Source organism: Pseudorca crassidens, chromosome 1 (genome assembly GCF_039906515.1).
Source record: "Pseudorca crassidens isolate mPseCra1 chromosome 1, mPseCra1.hap1, whole genome shotgun sequence".
Lineage (NCBI taxonomy): Eukaryota > Metazoa > Chordata > Mammalia > Artiodactyla > Delphinidae > Pseudorca > Pseudorca crassidens.
Window position 1 is genome coordinate 133,327,800 of NC_090296.1, and position 18,084 is coordinate 133,345,883.

At 41.2% G+C, this 18,084-nt stretch overlaps 1 protein-coding gene across 1 annotated transcript in view; it reads left to right on the forward strand.

Annotated features, from left to right (window-relative positions):
• Positions 1 to 18,084, forward strand: part of LOC137201523 (protein FAM169BP-like) — a 66,686-nt gene that overhangs the window by 37,451 nt on the left and 11,151 nt on the right. The window contains 1 exon segment of the mRNA XM_067695484.1: positions 16,267 to 16,449. Within this exon segment, the coding sequence (XP_067551585.1) occupies positions 16,267 to 16,449 (183 nt within the window).

Genomic DNA, 18,084 nt, shown 5'->3' on the forward strand with positions numbered 1-18,084 from the left:
ATAGGATGCAGCAAAAGTGGTACTAAGAGGGAAGTTTATAGCAAAACAGGCCTACCTCAAGATACAAGAAAAATCTCGAACAATTTAAACTTACACTGAAAGGAACTAGAAAAAGAAGAACAAACAAAGCCCAACGTCAGTAGGAGGAAAGAAATAATAAAGTCAGAAGAGGAGAAATAACAACGGATACCACAGAAATACCAAGGATTACAAGAGAATATTATGAAAAGGTATATTCAACAAATTGGACAACTTAGAAGAAATGGACACCTTCTTAGAATCATACAACTGTCCAAGACTGAATCATGAAGAAACAGAAAATCTGACTAGACTGATCACTAGTACAGAGATTGAAACAGTAGTCAAGAAGCTCCCCACAAAACAGAGGTTCAGAACCAGACAGCTTCACAGGTGAATACTACCAAATATTCAAAGCTTTAGTGCCTGTCCTTCCCAAACTCTTCCAAAAAATGTAATAGAAGGGAGTGCTTCCTAACTTGTTTTGCGAGGACAGCATCATCCTGATACAAAAATCAGACAAAGACAGCACACACACACACACACACACACACACACACACACACACAGTGATGATGTCTATGATGAACATAGTTCAATATCTCTGATAAACATAGTTGTAAAAATTCTCAACAAAATATTAGCAGACAAAATCCAACAATACATTAAAAGGTTCATACACCATGATGAAGTGGGATTTATTCCAGAGATGCAAGGATGGTTCAACATATACAAGTCAGTCAGCATGATACAGCACATAAACAAAATGAAGGATAAAAAACATATGATTATCTCAGTAGATCTAGAAAAAGCAGTTGACAAAATTAAATGCCCACTTACGATAAAAATTCTTAATAAAGTGGTAGAAGGGACATACTTCAACATAATAAAGGCCATATGTAATAAACCCACAGCTAACATCATACTCAGTCATGAAAAACTGAAAGCTCTCCCTCTAAAATCAGGAACAAGATAAGGGTACTGACTCTTGCCACTCTTATTTAATATAATATTGGAAGTCCTAACCAGGGCAATTAGGCAAGAAATAAAAGGCATCCAAATTAGAAACGAAGAAGTAAAACTATTTGCAGATGATATGATTTTATATATAGGAAAGCTTAAAGACTCTACCAAAGAACTATTAGCAATAACAAGAAAATACAGTGAAGTTGCAAGGTATAAAATCAACATACAAAAATGTGTTATGTTTCTATATGCTAACGATGAGCTAGCAGAAAGAGAAATTAAGAAAACAATACCATTTACAATTGCAACAAAAGAAATCAAATACCTAGGAATAAATTTAACAAGGAGGTGGAAGACCTGAAATGGAAGAAGACAAAAATAAATGGAAAGATATTCTGTGCTCATGGATTGGAAGAATTAAAATTGTTAAAACATCCATATTACCTAAAGCAATCTACAGATTTAATGCAATCCCTATCAAAATACCAAGGATATTTTTCATAGAAATTAAGCAAAGAAATTCTAGAATTTATGTGGAACCATAAAAGACTTCAAATAGCCAAAGCAATGCTGAGAAAAAGGGCAAAACTAGAGGTATCACACTCCCTAATTTCACACTCTTTTACAAAGCTATAGCAATTAAAACAGCATGGTATTTGCAGAAAAGCATACATAGATCAATGGAATGGAATTGAGAACCCAGACATAAACTCACATGTATACGAACTATTAACTTACAACAAAGGAGCAAAGAACATACAATAGGGAAAGGATAGTCTCTCCAATAAATGGTGTTGAGGAATCTGGACAGCCACATGCAAACAAATGAAACTAGACACTATCTCACAACATACACAAAAATCAGGTCAAAATGGATTAAAGACTTGAATGAAAGATCTGAAACCATAAAACTCCTAGAAGGAAACATAGGCAGTATACTCTTTGACATTGGTCTTAGCAATATCTTTCTGGATCTGTCTCCTCAGGCAAAGGAAACAAAAGCAAAAATAAACTACATCAAACTTAAAAGCTTCCATGCAACAAAGGAGACCATCAACAAAATGAAAAGATAAACTACCAAATGGGAGAAGATATTTGTAAATGTACATCTTATAAAATGTTAATATATAAAATATTTAAAGAACTCATACAAATCAACAACAGAAAAATAAACAACTTGATTAAAAAAAATGAGCAGAGGATCTGAATAGACATTTTCCCAGAGAAGACATACAGATGGCCAACAGGCATATGAAAAGATGTTTGACATCACTAATTATTGGGGAAATGCAAATCAGAACCACAGTGAGATATCACCTCATGCCTGTTGGAATAGCTGTTATCAAAAAAGCAAGAAATAACAAGTGTTGGTGAGGATGTGGAGAAAAGGGAACCTTTGTATGGTCCCATACACTGTTGGTAGGAATGTAAACTGGTGCAGCCACTATGGAAAACAGTATGGAGATTCCTCAAAAAATTAAGAATAGAACTATTATATGATCCAGCTATCCTACATCTGAGTTTCTAAAGAATATGAAAACACTAATTCAAAAAGATATATGTTCATCACAGCATTATTTACAACAGCCAAGACATGGAAACAAATACCCATCAGCAGATGAATGGATGAAGAAGATGTGGCATACATACACCATGGAATACTATGCAGCCATAAAAAGATGAAAACTTGCTGTTTCTGACAACATGGGTAGGATAGAACTTGAGGGCATTATGCTAAATGAAATAAGTCAGATGGAGAAAGACAAGTACTGCGTGATTTCTCATATGTGAAATATAAAAACAAACAAACAAAACCCCAAAATAAATGAACAAACCAAACCTAATAAAACAATCACCTAGATATGGAGAACAGAGTAGTGGTTACCACAGGGGAGGGAGTGGAAGGGGGAGGGTGAAATGGGTAAAGGGGATCAACTGTATGGTGACAAAACTAAATTTTTGGTGATGAGCACAGTGTAGGGTATTCAAAAGTATAAATATATTGTACATGTGAAATGTATATAATGTTATAAACCAATGTTACCTCAATAAAAAATAAATCTAAAGAAAAAAGAAAAAGATAAAATCAGTTATATTGACTATATCTGTTTTTTTTTTTTTTTTTTCCTGAGTGTGGGTCACAGTTTCCTGTTTCTTTGCATGTGTTGGTTGAAGGCTAGATGTTGCAGATTGCAGCAACTCTGACTTTTTATGTGTGTTTTTGAGGATTTTTGATCTGGGAGGTATTTAGCTTGCCTGGATTCAAATCACAAACTCTGTCTCCTTTGCTATGTAACTGCTGACACGTGTTAGTATGACGTCTCATGGCTGCTTCTGTAGCCTGGCTCTGTAGAGGTCTTCCCTGTGCCTGCAAAGTTGATGGCCAGACAAAGATTTGGGTATGGACGTTGCTGATCCCTGTGGTTTCCTTGCGTCTGCTGGTTTTGGGCTCTTACCCTTACCCGTCAAACCCATTTGGTTTCAGCTTTCTGCCAGTTGAGCTGCCCAAGTTGAGGAATGTACTTGGTTAAGAAAAGCAACAGAGTCACAGATCTGATCATGTGTAGTTCCATCTTTCAAGGTTGGATATCTCTCTGGTTTCTGACTTCTTTTGGTTGAGTCCTCTGGATTCTCCTTCACTCATGTGTAGATTATTTATGAGCCAGAGATTTGGGCAGTTGCTCTGAATTAAGGTTTCATTCATTCTGTGGTTTCCATGTTGCTACTGAGCCTTTAAATTTCCAACTACTTTCCTAGTCCTAAAATTTGATCTTTGTTGCCTTTAGCTGGTAAGGCTGCAGCGTTTCCCACCAATATTTTCCGTAGCCTTGGGGGTTGAGTTATACCCTGTGGCCAGTAAGCTGCAAACTCACAGGTTTTAACCTATTTCATTTGCAATTTTCTGAAATTAAAATTTCTTCTGGTTTCTATGTGCTTTTGAATGCCTTATGGTATCTGTGAGTAATTTTTTAAAATTTGTTTCTAAAATAGTTATTATATATGAGACTCTGCATGACCACTTAATTTACCATCATCATCTGATGGGGACTCTGTCCAGGGATGAATCATAGAATTTTATTCCTTGCTTTCCTATCCCTTTCTATAAGTAGAGAGAGGGATTTGCTCTGATGAATTAAAAAATGGTTGATATTAGCAACATGCTGATAAATTAAGCAAAAAATAATTTAGATAGTGAACAGATATTATTTACAATGTTTTATTATTTTAAACATATGATTTGTGAAAAAAAATCACTGGCGAATACTTGTGGTTTAATTGACTATAGGAGGAGTTAATAGTTCAAAAGTTCAGAACAGTTAATGGTGTTTCTTCAGTCGTGGCCCTGTCCTTGGTGCTTGTCACAGCTTCATGTAGTGTTGTGTTGATACCTAGGTTATGGGCGTAGCACATGGCATGCTTTCCAACTTTGCAGCAGTACAATTTCTCTTCATTAGCTTAGATCCACATGATTCAGAATATCTGTTAATTTAGTTTCAGCTAGGCTGCAGCTTATAATTTCATTCTGTGACGAAAAGAAAATATGCAGATTCATTGCATAAACTGGATCACGGGGGGGCAGGTTGCACCTTTTTAAGAGTATACATTGTTCCTAAGCACATTCATTTTTATATGTGTGTGTCTTTAAGTATTATTAAAAAAATTGTCGGACAGTAAAATTGATCTCTTTTTTGGCTTTTCAGTTCTGTGAATTTTATAATCACAACCATAATTAAAATACAGGATAGTTCTCCACCCCCCTCTAAAACTCTTTCTTGTTCTAATCTTTTCCACCCCTTAGCCCCCCACCCGTAACCCCTGGCAACCACCGATCTGTTCTCTATCACTGTAGTGTTATCTTTTCTGGAATGTCACGTAGTGGAATCAGACCGTATGTAGCCTTGTGAGACTGACTTGTTTCACTTTTTCATGATGCTTTTGTGACTCACCCAAATCATTGTGTCTGTCAGTAGTTTGTGCCTCTTTAGTGTGAGGAGAACATTCAGTTTTGAAACAAGTGGGTGCCTTGGTATAGAATGAATGAGATCTTTTCAGGTAGACCTCTCTTTGGGAACATTTGTTAATGGGCCAGTTTGAGTTTCTCCCTTCATTTGATAGTTCCATAATTGCCTTTCTTACAAAATATTGACACTTTAGTCATTTCATTATTTTGTGCTGAAATTCTCCCTAGATAACCAAAATTAGTGGGATTTTACTTTACTTTTGCCCTCAAACCATTAGTCCACAAGACAGCATTCAAGGAAAAAAACACTGGACTGGTAAGTGGAGAGTCGGCCGATTTAAGGCAGGGCTAGTAAGTATTTTGCTTTTGTATAAAAATAGATGACGAACAGCTTTGTGTCTCAGATTCCTGAAAGCCCAACACTCATGCAAATCGTAAAAACAGGAATGGCACTTAAAAGTCTTCAATTAAGTGACTTGCCATCTAGACAAGCGTGTGACCTGTTAGATGGCTGTGATGCCTTGAAGTGGCCTCAGCTGCCCTGCTGATCACCAGGGCCTTCTGCTCTCCCCTCCCCCTGATACTCCATGTCACAGGCCACTCCTACCCTGTTGTCCCCTCAAGCAGGGGGCCTTCATGCCATGTTCTGGACTTTAGTGGAGACATAAGCAGCAAAAGTGGAGTAATGGGAGTGTGGTGTAGGTTCAGGTACCAGCTCTGCTGTCCGATGAGAAAGGGGTTGCTGTTGTGTGGAAGCGAAGGGCTTGCAAGATGGGGTATTGGAAGGGTGCAGGGGAAGTTCATGGGATGCAGACCGGCTTCCTGTGCTGGGATGGGTACCCAGCTGCTGCTCCATTCTCATCTTTGCAAGTCATCTTCCTTTGCTCACTTATGTTTCCTGTTTCCTCATAACCTTGACTGTAGTTTGCCATGATGCCCACCCAGCTCTACCTGTACTGCCCTGAAGGGCTGAGACCTATTATAGTGCCAGTTTCACTTCATTCAAAACCTCTTGAAAGAATCAGGTTGATCCAGCTGGCCTGCAGATTGAGTTCTTGTGGATCATGGGTCCACCTTGGTGGGCAGGCTTTCGTGCTTCCGATATGGCCACCTAGCCTCAGCTCTTTAACTGGGGCTGTGGTAGGGGCAGTTTTAAAGAAATACCGTGGCTGAGCAGACACCCCATAATCATCCGTGGGAGGATCCAGTTGATGAAGTCTCAGCCTGGGCTGGAACACCTCCAGTCAGGACCATCAGGCAGCCCTTCGTTGCTGCATAATGCCTAATGGATAGAATGTTCCAGCAGCACACTCTGTGCTGCTTCTCTGTCCTGGGCCACAGGAGTTCTTGGGCTGTGCCCCAGACCCCCGGCACCAGACACCGGCACTGGAATGGGGCCCAACAATTTATGTTTTAACAAGCCCTCCAGGTGATTCTCATGTTTCATTCTAGAGTTTGAGACCCACTCACCTAAGGCATGCATTTTCAGTGGTAGTTTCTTTTGCTTAAAAAATTTTTTTCTATGTTCTGTGTCATATGAACTGGATAATGTGCAGAGTCCAGTGTTATATTAAACTGAAGCAGTTCTTTCTACTGTAATTGACAAATGAGATGAATTACTGGTACAAATTTTCTTATGTTAAACCACCCGGGATAAATCCAACTTGGCCAAGGTTATTTCCTTTAAGCAAATAAGTTTTTCTTCAGTATTTTAAAAATGAATCTAATTTTATGGCACCTTATAAATAAATTCCTGTTATAATAATCAAACATATAGAAAGAAATGATACTTTTCAAAGAGGAAACAATATAACTAAAGCTTATCTCCCAGTATATCTTGTTTTGGGGTGGTTCATGTTAATGCATTATTTTCAGTTGTTTTTGAGAAAAGATGATTATTATACAAATAGGATTCTGAACACTTAGTCTTGCTTGTTAAAAGTGATTTTTTTTTTTTTGCGGTACACGGGCCTCTCACTGTCGCGGCGTCTCCCGTTGCGGAGCACAGGCTCCGGACGCGCAGGCTCAGCGGCCATGGCTCACGGGCCCAGCTGCTCCGCGGCATGTGGGATCTTCCTAGACTGGGGCACGAACCCACGTCCTCTGCATCGGCAGGCGGACTCTCAACCACTGCGCCACCAGGGAAGCCCCCAAAAGTGATGTTTTTCTGGAGCAGGTGTTGGCAGCTATGGCCCATAGACCAAATTCTGCCTATCGTTCGTTTTTGTAAATAAAATTTTATTGAAACACAGCTTCGCGCATTCGTATTGTTCATGGCTGATTTTGCTCTACAACTGCAGGGGTGAGTGGTTGTCCCCAAAGCCTAAAGTATTTTCTACCTGACCCTTACAGAAATAGTTTGCCAGCCCCTGTTCTAGAGAATACAGTTTAAATGTCTCATATTAAAAAAAAAAGATTTTATCCAAATTGATGTTAGTAATGCTCCTCGGTGGGGAGAATTTGGGAACATCCAGACCATTTAGTGGTATTGTCAATAGATGCTCAGCTGCCCCAGGTGCCCAGGGAGTGTGGCTCTAACCTTGTGAAGCGGGCTCATGACAGACATGCAGTATGATTGTCATGAAAAGATAGTGTCAATGGTTAGCAAAAGTTAACACTTTTAGCTACTACTGTTTTGAGTTTCCCAGGTTTAAGAGTATCCCAAATATCTTTATAGTTTGCACTTAATCTCTTGGACTAGCAACTGTGACTATTTGGCCTGCATTTGGATTTTTAGAGCAATTATACTTAAAATGCTCCACAGAGCCAAGTGTCTGCAGCAGCTACTGTCAGCGTATTGCCTTTGGGCATTAGCAGTACAAACCCGGACAGGTGCTCACAGCCAACACAAATGCAGCTTTGCAAAAGGAAGTGTGAAGAGAGCTTTGGCCGGGCGCTTGGCTCTTTTGAGTTCTGTGGACCCACACCTTAACTTTCCTGGTGCCCGGGTCTTGAGTGTCAAGACATCCGGGCAGTGGAAATACACTATGGCATTTGTCTTGCCCACTTGTCTCTTATGTCGTCTTCCTTCTGACAAATCTTTTTGAAGCAGATACTCTTTATTCCGCTACTTCCTGGCTGTCTGCTGCTATCACTGCCCTATGGTGCACCGTCTGTCTTAGGTGTCCTAAGAATATATTCCTCTCTTCCTAGAGTAACTGTCTTCCTCTTTGTCTTTGATCTGTTGGGGTACGTATTGTTAGGGGGATAGCCTGCTGGTGCCCCCTCCTTTACTCTTTGGTGGGCTTCATCTTATCCTCACAGATCTTCCTTCTTCAGGTCCTCCCAGGCTGTTGATGGAAAAGCCCTCTGTGTGGTGTTAGTTCATGCCTGGGGGTGGTAGTTTCACCCTGGATACCTTATTGATCGTTTGTATCTCCCCCAGAACAGCCTGGGGCATGAGCAGAGAAACCAGTTACCAGTGGAGTAACTTCGTTGAGTTCGGTTTGCTACTGTTGGTTTAAGTTTTTTGTCTTATGTTCAGGAACTACTGTTATTTGCTTAATTATCTGATCTTCATTTGCTTTTTATCTTTTTCTCTGAAAAGGTTACACTGTGCTCATAGGCTGAGTCATGGACTAATGTCTCTTTTTCTGTGCTCTGGAAGGCTTTCCTGGGAAAGTTGGCAGAACTTATCTCTAAAGTCACCTGACCTGGCGTGTTCAGTGTGGGAGGGATTTAAACTACTGCGTTCAGATTTCCATGGTCATAGGATAGTTTAGTTTTTCTGTTTTTCTGTGAGTCAGTTTTGGTGGGTTGTATTATCTTAGGAATTTGGCCTTTTCATCTGTTCAAATCTATTGGCCTACAGTTATTTACAGTATTCTCTTACCTTTTAAATTTCTGCCACATCTGTAGTGATATATCTATTTTAATTCCTAATGTGCTTTATGAATTGTCTTCTTTCTGGCTTTAGCAACTCTTGAATTTTAAAAAAAATACTTTATGTTGTATCTTTGTTTTTGTTTTAATTCATTTCTATCCTTTTTGTCTCCTTCCCTTTAACTTCTTTGCTGTGGTATCAACACTCCCCATGAGCTGATGAAAGCCAGTTGGGCAGCTGTTACTGACAAAAAGGAGCCAAGTCCTGTGTTTTTAACCTTTCTTGCCCCTGTCAGCTGCCATGTCTATAAAATGGGTAGAGTGGATGAGATCATGGCTAGGGTTCCTACCAACTGTTCTGTGCTATTGTATGTGGGAAGGTTTCCTAGGATTTTATGTTCTGATTATGAATGGGGAGTCCATTTGTGTGCAACCAGCTTACTCTCTCAGCCCCGTTCACAATCAGGCTGCAATATTCTTATTACAGTTCATTAATATTCTTATTAAGAGGCCAATTTGTTGCTTTGTGAATTGAGATGGGTTTTATTTGACCAACTTGAAAGTATGATGAGCCTTTAGGAAGGGCTGGTGCAGTGTTCCTCTGCCCCACCCCATACTTTTATTTTGAAATAATTTTAGTTTTACAGAAGAGTTGCAAAGATAGGACAGAGAGTTCCTGTTATACCCTCACTCACCTTGCCCTAATGTTAGCATCGTACATAACCATGGCACAGTGGTCAAAACTGAGAAACTAACACTGGCTGATCTTCCAGCAGTGTCCTTCTCTTGTAGGATCTGATCAGGAGTCTTTGTTGTCTTTAATCTTCAGGTCTTCTTAGCCTCCCCTACCAATTTGGGACCATTTCTTGGTTTTCCTTGTCTTTCATGACCTAGACACTTTTGAGGAGTACTGGTCAGGAGATTTATGGAATGTCCATTAATTTAGATTTGTATGATATTATCTCATTATTTACCAAGGTTATGGGTTTGGGGCACAGTGAAGCATGCTTCTCCTCACGTGGTCATATCAGGTGTGGAGTACAAGATGCCAACGTTACTACTGGTGATATTCACCCTGATCACTCAAGGGGGTGTCTACCCCCTTTCTATACTATAAAGTTATTATTTTTCCCTTTCCTTATTTAATTGTATCTTTCTAATACAATTTAATACAATTCATTGTATCTTTTCAAATCAGTTTTTTTGAAGTATAATTTTACATCCCATAAAAGTTGCCAATTTTAAGTGTACCATTCAGTGACTTGTTTTTCAGCAAATTTAGAGAGTTGTATGACCAGCACCACAATCCAGATCTTAGATATTTCCATCACCCCAAAAAGTTGCCTTTTTTTGGTGTCAGTCTCTTTCCATCTCAGCTCTAGAGAACGACTGCTCTGCTCTCTGTCTCCATCAATTTGCCTTTCCTGGATGTTTCATATAAATGGAAAGATACAGTATGTGGTCTTCTGTGTCTGGCTTCTTTCACTCAGCTTGGTGTTTTTGAGGTTCATCCAAATTACAGCATATATTAGTATTTTATTCCTTTTTATTGCTGAGTAATGTTCCATGGTATGACTGTACCACATTTTGTTTATGCATTTACCAGTATGGTTTCCAGTTTTTGGCTGTTATGAATAGTGCTGGTATAAATGCTTGCATACATGTCTTTGTATGGACATGTTTTTGTTTCTCTTAAGTGGGTTCCTAGGAGCAGAACTGGTGGGTCTTTGGTTAGCATATGTTTTAACTTCTCAAGAAACTGCCAAATTATTTGACAAAGTTTCTGTACCATTATGTATTCCCAGCAGCAATATATGAGGGTTCCAATTTCTCCACATCTTGTCAGCGCTTGTCTTTTTGATTATAGCCATTTAGTAGGTCAAAAGTGGCATTTCATTGTGGTTTTAATTTGCATTTTTAAATGACTAATGGTGTTGAGTATCTTTTCACTGATTATTAACCATTTGTGTGTCTTCTTTGAAGAAATGTCTGTTCAGATCATCTGTCCGTTTTTAATTGGTTGTTGGTTTTCTTTTTGTTGAATTATAAGAGTTCTTTATATAGTCTGGATATGTCTTTTATCAGGAATGTGATTTGCAACATTTTCTTACAGTCTGTGGCTTGTCTTTTTATTTTTTTTTGTGGTGTCTTTTGAAGTACCAAGTTAATTTTGATGAAGTCAGATTTACCAGTTGGTTGTGTCCATTGATGTCAAAGCTAAGAACTCTTTGCCTAACCCAAGGTTGTGAAGATTTCCTTCTGTGTTTTCTTCTAAAAGCTTTACAGTTTTAACTCTTATATTTATGTCTAGATACATCTTGAATTAATTTTTTAAATGATGTGAAGTAAGGGTCCAGCTTCATTTTTAAAAATATCTTATACATTAAAAAATTAGCAGATTTTACCTTTTACAGCAGTTTTAGGTTTATAGAAAAATTGAGCAGAAAGTGCAGAGAGTTCTCATCCCCCTCCACACACACAGTTTCCTCTATTATTAATATATTGCATTAGTGTGGTACATTTATTATAATTCATAAACCAATATTGATGCATGTATTAGTTGACTAGGGCTCCCGTAACAGAGCAGCACACATTGGGTGGCTTAAACAACAGAAATTAATTTTCACACGGTTCTGGAGGCTGGAATTCCAAGGTCAGGGTGTAGGCAAGTTTGGCCGTCTGCTCAGTGTGTCCTCTCACGGTTTTCCTGTGTGTTGTGTGCATTCTTGGTGTCCCTCTGTGTGTCCAAATTTCCTCTTCTTATAAGGACACCAACTGGATTGGATTAGAGCCCATCTAAAGACCTCATTTTGAGTTCATCACCTCTTAAAGGCCCTGTCTCCAAATACAGACACATTCTGATGTACTGAGGGTTTGGGGAGACACAATTCAGTCCATAAGAATACATTATTATTAACTAAAGTCCATAGTTTACATTAGGGTTCATTCTTTGTGTCGTATGTTTTGTGGGTTTCGACAAATGTATAAAGACATGTTCTATCATTGTACCATCATACAGAGTAGCTTCACTGCCCTAAAAATCCTGTGTTCCACCTATTCATCCCTTGCTCTCCCCTACCCCTTGGCAACCACTAATATTTTTACTGCCTTCGTACTTTTGCCTTTTCCAGAAGATAGAATTGTAATTGTATGCTATGTAGCCTTTGTGGATTGGCTTCTTTTACTTAGTAATGTGCTGTAAGGTTTCTCTATATCCTTTTATGGCACGATAGCTCATTTCCTTTTAACACTGACTAGTATTCCATTATCTGGATGTACCATAATTTATTTATCCACTCTCCCATTGAAGCATATATTGGTTGCTTCCAAGTTTTGGTAATTATGAATATAGGCATTACAAACATTTGTGTGCCAGTTTTTGAGTAGACATAAGTTTTCAACTCCTTCAGGTAAATATAAATGAGCACAATTGCTGGATCCTATGGTAAGAGTAGGTTTAGTTCTGTAAGAAACCACCAAGCTGGGACTTCCCTGGTGGCGCAGTGGTTAAGAATGCCAATTCAGGGGACACGAGTTCGATCCCTGGTTGGGGAAGATACCACATGCTGCGGAGCAGCTAAGCCCATGCACCACAACTACTGAGCCTGCTCTCTAGAGCCTGTGAGCCACAACTTCTTAGCCTGTGTGCCACAACTGCTGAAGCCCGTGCGCCTAGAGCCCATGCTCCACAACAAGAGAAGCCACTGCAATGTGAAGCCCCGTGCACCACAACAAAGAGTAGCCCCCGCTCGCCACAACTAGAGAAAGCCTGCATGCAGCAATGAAGACTCCATGCAGCCAAAAATTAAAAAAAAAAAAAAAAAAGAAAAGAAACCACTAAGCTGTCATCCAGAGTGGCTGTACCATTTTGCATTCCCACCAACAATGAAAGAGAGTTCCTTTTGCTCCACATCTTCAACAGCACTTTGGTGTTTTCAGTGTTCTGGATTTTGGCCATTCTAATAGGTGTATGGTAGTATCTCACTTTTTAAAAATTTTTATTTCCCTGATGATATATGATGTGGCACATCTTCTTATGTTACTTGTCATCTGTACAGCTTCTTTGGTGAGGTGTCTATTAAGGTCTTTGGCCCACTTTTTAATCAAGTTGTTTGTTTTTTTATTGTTGAGTTTTATGAGCTCTTTGTATATTTTGGATAATAGTTCTTTATCAGATATGTCTTTTGAATATATTTTTCCCCCAGTTTGTGGCTTCTCATTCTCTTGACAGTGTTCTTCACAGAGCAGAAAAATTTGATTTTAATGAAATTCAACTCTCAATTTTTTCTTTCATGGATCATGCCTTTGATGCTGTATGTACAAGTTTATTGCCAAACCCAAGGTCATCTAGATTTTCTCCTATGTTATCTTCTAGTTCTATAGTTTTGCATTGTACATTTGTGTCTGTGATCCATTTTGAGCTATGTTTTGTGAAGGGTTTAAGGTCTGTGTCTAGATTCATGGTTTTGCGTGTGGATGTCCAACTGTCCCAGCATCACTTGTTGAAAAGACTGTCCTTCCTCTATTCACTTTGCTTTGCTCCTTTGTCAGAGATAAGTTGACTGTGTTTGTGTGGGTCTCATTCTGGGCTCTGTTCTGTTGCAGCTTCATTCATTAATTTGTTCATTTTTAATTAATTAATTAATTTTTGGCTTATGGATGTCCAGTCATTCCACCACAGTTTGTTGAAAAGTCTGTCTTTTCCCCCACTGAGTTACCATGGCATTTTGTAGAAATTCGGAGTGTAAGAGTTTACTTCTGGACTCTCGCTTCTGCTCCATTGATCTATATGCCCACTTTTGCACCATTATCACACTGTCTGATTACCTTGATTTTATAAGAAGCTTTGAAATTGGTTCATATAAAACCTCCAACTTTGTTCTTCTTTTTTTTTTCTGTTTTTTTTATCCTAGAGACTTTGCATTTCACATGAATTTTACTCTCAGCTTGTCAATTTCCACAAAAGAGCCTGCTGGGATTTTGATAGGACTGTTGTTAAACTTACAGGTCAGTTTGGGAAGAATTGGCAACTTAACAGTATTGAGTCATCCAATCCAGCAGTCCCCAACCTTTTTGGCACCAGGGACTGGTTTCGTGGAAGACAGTTTTTCCGTGGTGGGGTATGGTTTTGGAATGATTCAAGCGCATTACATTTGTTGTGCACTTTATTTCTATTAATATTACATTTTAATATATAATGAAATAATTATACAACTCACCATAATGCAGAATCAGTGGGAGCCCTGAGCTTGTTTTCCTGCAACTAGATGGTCCCATCTGGGGGTGATGGGAGACAGTGACACCTGAAGTGTGTTGCTTATGTCCAGTCTATTATGTAAGATGCAGCTTAATTGTCACTTGCCACTCACTGATAGGGTTTTGATATGATTCTGCGAGCAATTGATTTATTATGATCTCTGTGCAGTCAAACCTCTCTGCTAATGATAATCTGTATTTGCAGCCGCTCCCCAGTGCTAGCATCACTGCCTCAGCTCCACCTCAGATCATCAGGCATTAGATTCTCATAAGGAGGGTGCAACCTACATCCTCTCATGCACAGTACACAGTAGGGTTAGTGCTCCTGTGAGAATCTAATGCCGCCACTGATCTGACAGGAGGTGGAACTCTGGCGGTAATACGAGTGTTGGGGAGCGGCTGTAAATACAGATGAAGCTTCGCTCGCTCGCCCGCTGCTCAACTGCTGCTGTGTGGCCTGGTTCCTAACAGGCCATGGACCGGTACTGGTCTGTGGCTTGGAGGTTGGGGACCCTGATCCAATCCATGAACATGGAATTTCTCTTCATTTATTTAGATCTTCTTTAATTTCCCTCAACTATGTTTTGTGCTTTTCAGTATTTAAGGCTTATGCTTCTTTTGTTAAATATATTCCTGAGTAGTTACTTTTTAATGCTGTTGTGAGTGGAATTGTATCTTTATTTAATTTTAAACATTCTTAGCTTTGAAGGACTTCACTGTTTGGGGACCATTGTTCTTGTTGTCTATAAAATTGGAAGTTATATAATTGCAACCCAGTTGGTGCTGTTATTTCAGGCACATTTAGGGTAAATTCCAAATTCTTTACAATTACCATCTCAAGTGAATTGGGGTTGCTCGTTGGTCACAGATTATTTATTTATTCATTCATATTGGGCACAAAACCAACTATTTATTTAGCTCACCATTCTTTTGGTTGGCGATTTTGCTGAGGCTCAGCTGGGTGGTTTTCTGCTCTAGGCTGGGCTGGCCTATGCGTCTGTGGTCACCTGCCCACCTGTTTCTTAAGACCAGCTAGATGTTGGCTGGGACCACGAGGGTGCCTGGGCCATGTTTCTCTCCTGGTGGCAGGCTAGCCTGGGTTTGTTCTTGTGTTGAGTGATAGGGATCTGTGAAAGAATGGAGGGGCCCTGGACCCCGAGAGGCCTAGGCTCGGAACTGGTGTGCTCTTGCCAGCTTCATTCTGTTGCTCAAAGTGAGTCACCAGGCCAGCAAGATTGAAGGGGAGAGGAAGTAGACCCCATATCTTGATGGGAGGACCTTCAAAATCACATGCAAAGGTGTGTGGATATAGGACAGGGAATAACTGTGGCCATTTTTCAAACAGTTCACTACAGTAGCATGTAGCTCTGCAATTCAGCTTGGCTAATTAGACTCAGAATCATTTTTTTGTTTATTTGGGAAATTACTCACCTTTGAATCTTTGCAGACACAAATACCACCTCTTCCAATAGGAGCTGACTATGCGACATATTTCTTTTCCTGGATTCCAGTGCATCTAGAGCACAGGCAGCTGTGCAGCTGGGAAGTGAGGAAGGTGATATAGTTGGGTGTGTGTGGCATTTCTAGCTAGGGTGACAACAGAGGTGACTGACTGCAAGGGTAGGTTCCTGTTGCAGAAGCAGCAACTTTGCTGCTGTTAGTGCTGGTTGCGGTAAAGTTAAATTCAGGGTAGAAAAGTGGGAGCGGTGCCAGCTGTAGCCTCTCTTGCTCTGCAATAGCAGGGTCATTGATGTTCTATGGGAAACAGGACTTAGGCTGTTTGGGTCAGGCGTGCTTTGCCATAATTGGCCATGGTGAACTCTGAACAAGTCCATGCCATGGAGATGCGTTGGCTGGGTCTCCAAGCCCACATCACGGAGAACTTTGATGTTGCCCAGATGTTCCTCCTTCGTTTTGGGGGTCTCTGAACTGTGCACAGTGAGGGAGGGGTGTGAGGAGTATGGGTGCGCGACGGCCTCGCTCTGCTCAGTCACTGGGTTTGCATTTCATTCCAGGGCAATAGCCTAGTGGCCTTGCTCACAGTAATTGACAATGTGTGGGCTGCCCAGTAAGCTGGAGAGCTGGTGGTTTAGGGTGATCTGCTGTTTGGTCTTTAGTGGTTTAGTTTGTGAGGCTGCACTGCTTCCGGATGGTACCAGTGACCTGGCAAGTGGGAGTCCCGCCGGGTCCTGGCAGGCTAGTCCAGCCCAGGGGACAGCACGTGTCTCTTGCTTTCCCCGCAGGCAGCCTGTGTGGTGATGGCACGGGTGTGTGCTACCTGCTGCCTGTCTTAGACACCGTGTTTGTCCGGAGGAGCCATCGCCGCCAGGGCCTGGGCCTGGCCATGCTGAGGGACTTCTGCCAGACGTTCCGAGAGGACGAGGCCCTGGGCATTAGCTGGCCCATCTCCCCTGCCATGTACCAAGGTAATCACTGCATCGGGAGGAGCGCTTGGGTAACGGGGATGGGTAACTCATATGCGTTCCAGATGATTCTGGGGTGGGAGGTCCCTCAGAGCCGCTGGCACCATGACACACCTGTGAGTTGTCTCTTTCCTCTGAGAAATCTCCTGTTGCTTCAGCACTGAGACTTTAAGCTTGATCACAAGGGGCAAACCTTTCCCAGTCCCTGAGAAGAATTGGATTTAGAAGTAATAAGAACCAAATCAACACAGCGTCAGAGAGAAGCAGAATCCAGGGAACCCACTGTGCTGCTGGTTGTTGCTGGGCCTCAGAGGGCCTTTGCTCTTGCACGGGAAGATGCTAGTCATCACTTTGCCTTTCCAACTCGGAGCCCCAGGGGGACCAGGAGCTGAGGGAAGGCAAGCTCCAAATGCACTGAGCCCTGGGCACCTGTGTAGCTCTTACTACAGAAGATGGCTCCCCACATCTGCTCTTGTCCTACCGAGTCCATGTATTAGTCAGGCTTCTCCAGAGAAACAGAACTGGTAGGATATATATATATATATATAGAGAGAGAGAGAGAGAGAGAGAGAGAGGGAGAGAGGGAGGGAGGGAGGGGGAGGGGGAGGGGGAGGGGGAGGGGGGAGAGAGAGAGAGAGAGAGAGAAAGAGAGAGAGGGAAAGAGAGAGAGGGAAAGAGAGAGAAGAGATTTATTATAAGAAATTGGCTCAGACAACGTGGAGATTGAGATATCCTAAGATTACAGTCAGCAAGCTGGAAGCTCAGGAGGACTGATGGTGTGGTTCCAGTCCAAATGCCAACAGGCTTGAGACCCAAGAAAAGCCAGTGTTTCAGTTCAAGTCCAAAGATAGGAAAAGACCAATGTCCCAGCTCAGTCAGTCAGGCAGGAGGAGTTCCTCTCACTTGTGGGAGGGTCAGACTTTTTGTTTTGTAGTCAGGCCCTCAACTGATTGGCTGAGGTCCACCCACAATGGGGAGGGCAATCTGCTTTACTCCGTCTAAGATTCAAATGTGAATCCTGGGACTTCCCTGGTGGCGCAGTGGTTAAGAATCTGCCTGCCAATGCAGGGGACATGGGTTTAACCCCTGGTGTGGGAAGATTCCACATGCTGCAGAGCAGTTAAGCCCGTGTGCCACAACTACTGAGCCTATGCTCTAGAGCCCATGAGCCACAACTACTAAGCCCACGTGCCACAACTACTGAGCCCATGTGCCACAACTGCTGAAGCCTGCACGCCTAGGGCCCATGCTCTGCAAAAAAGAGAAGCCACCACAATGAGAAGCCCGCTCACCGCAATGAAGAGTAGCCCCTGCTCGCCACAACTAGAGAAAGCCCTCACACAGCAACGAAGACCCAACGCAGCCATAAATAAATAAATAATTAATTAAAAATGTGAATCTCATCCAAAAACACCCTCACAGACACACCCAGAATAATGTATGACGAAATGTCTGGATACCCCTGGCCCACTCAAGTTGACGTATAACATGAACTACCACAATCCTTCTCCAGGTTCTGGAAAAGAAATCTTAATATGTATTTGCCAGAGGAAATTCAGAAAACCCTTATCCTAAATGTTTCACTCCAAATCAGCAAGGGTGGGAGATACTGGGGAGCATCTCCCAGGATCCACGGTC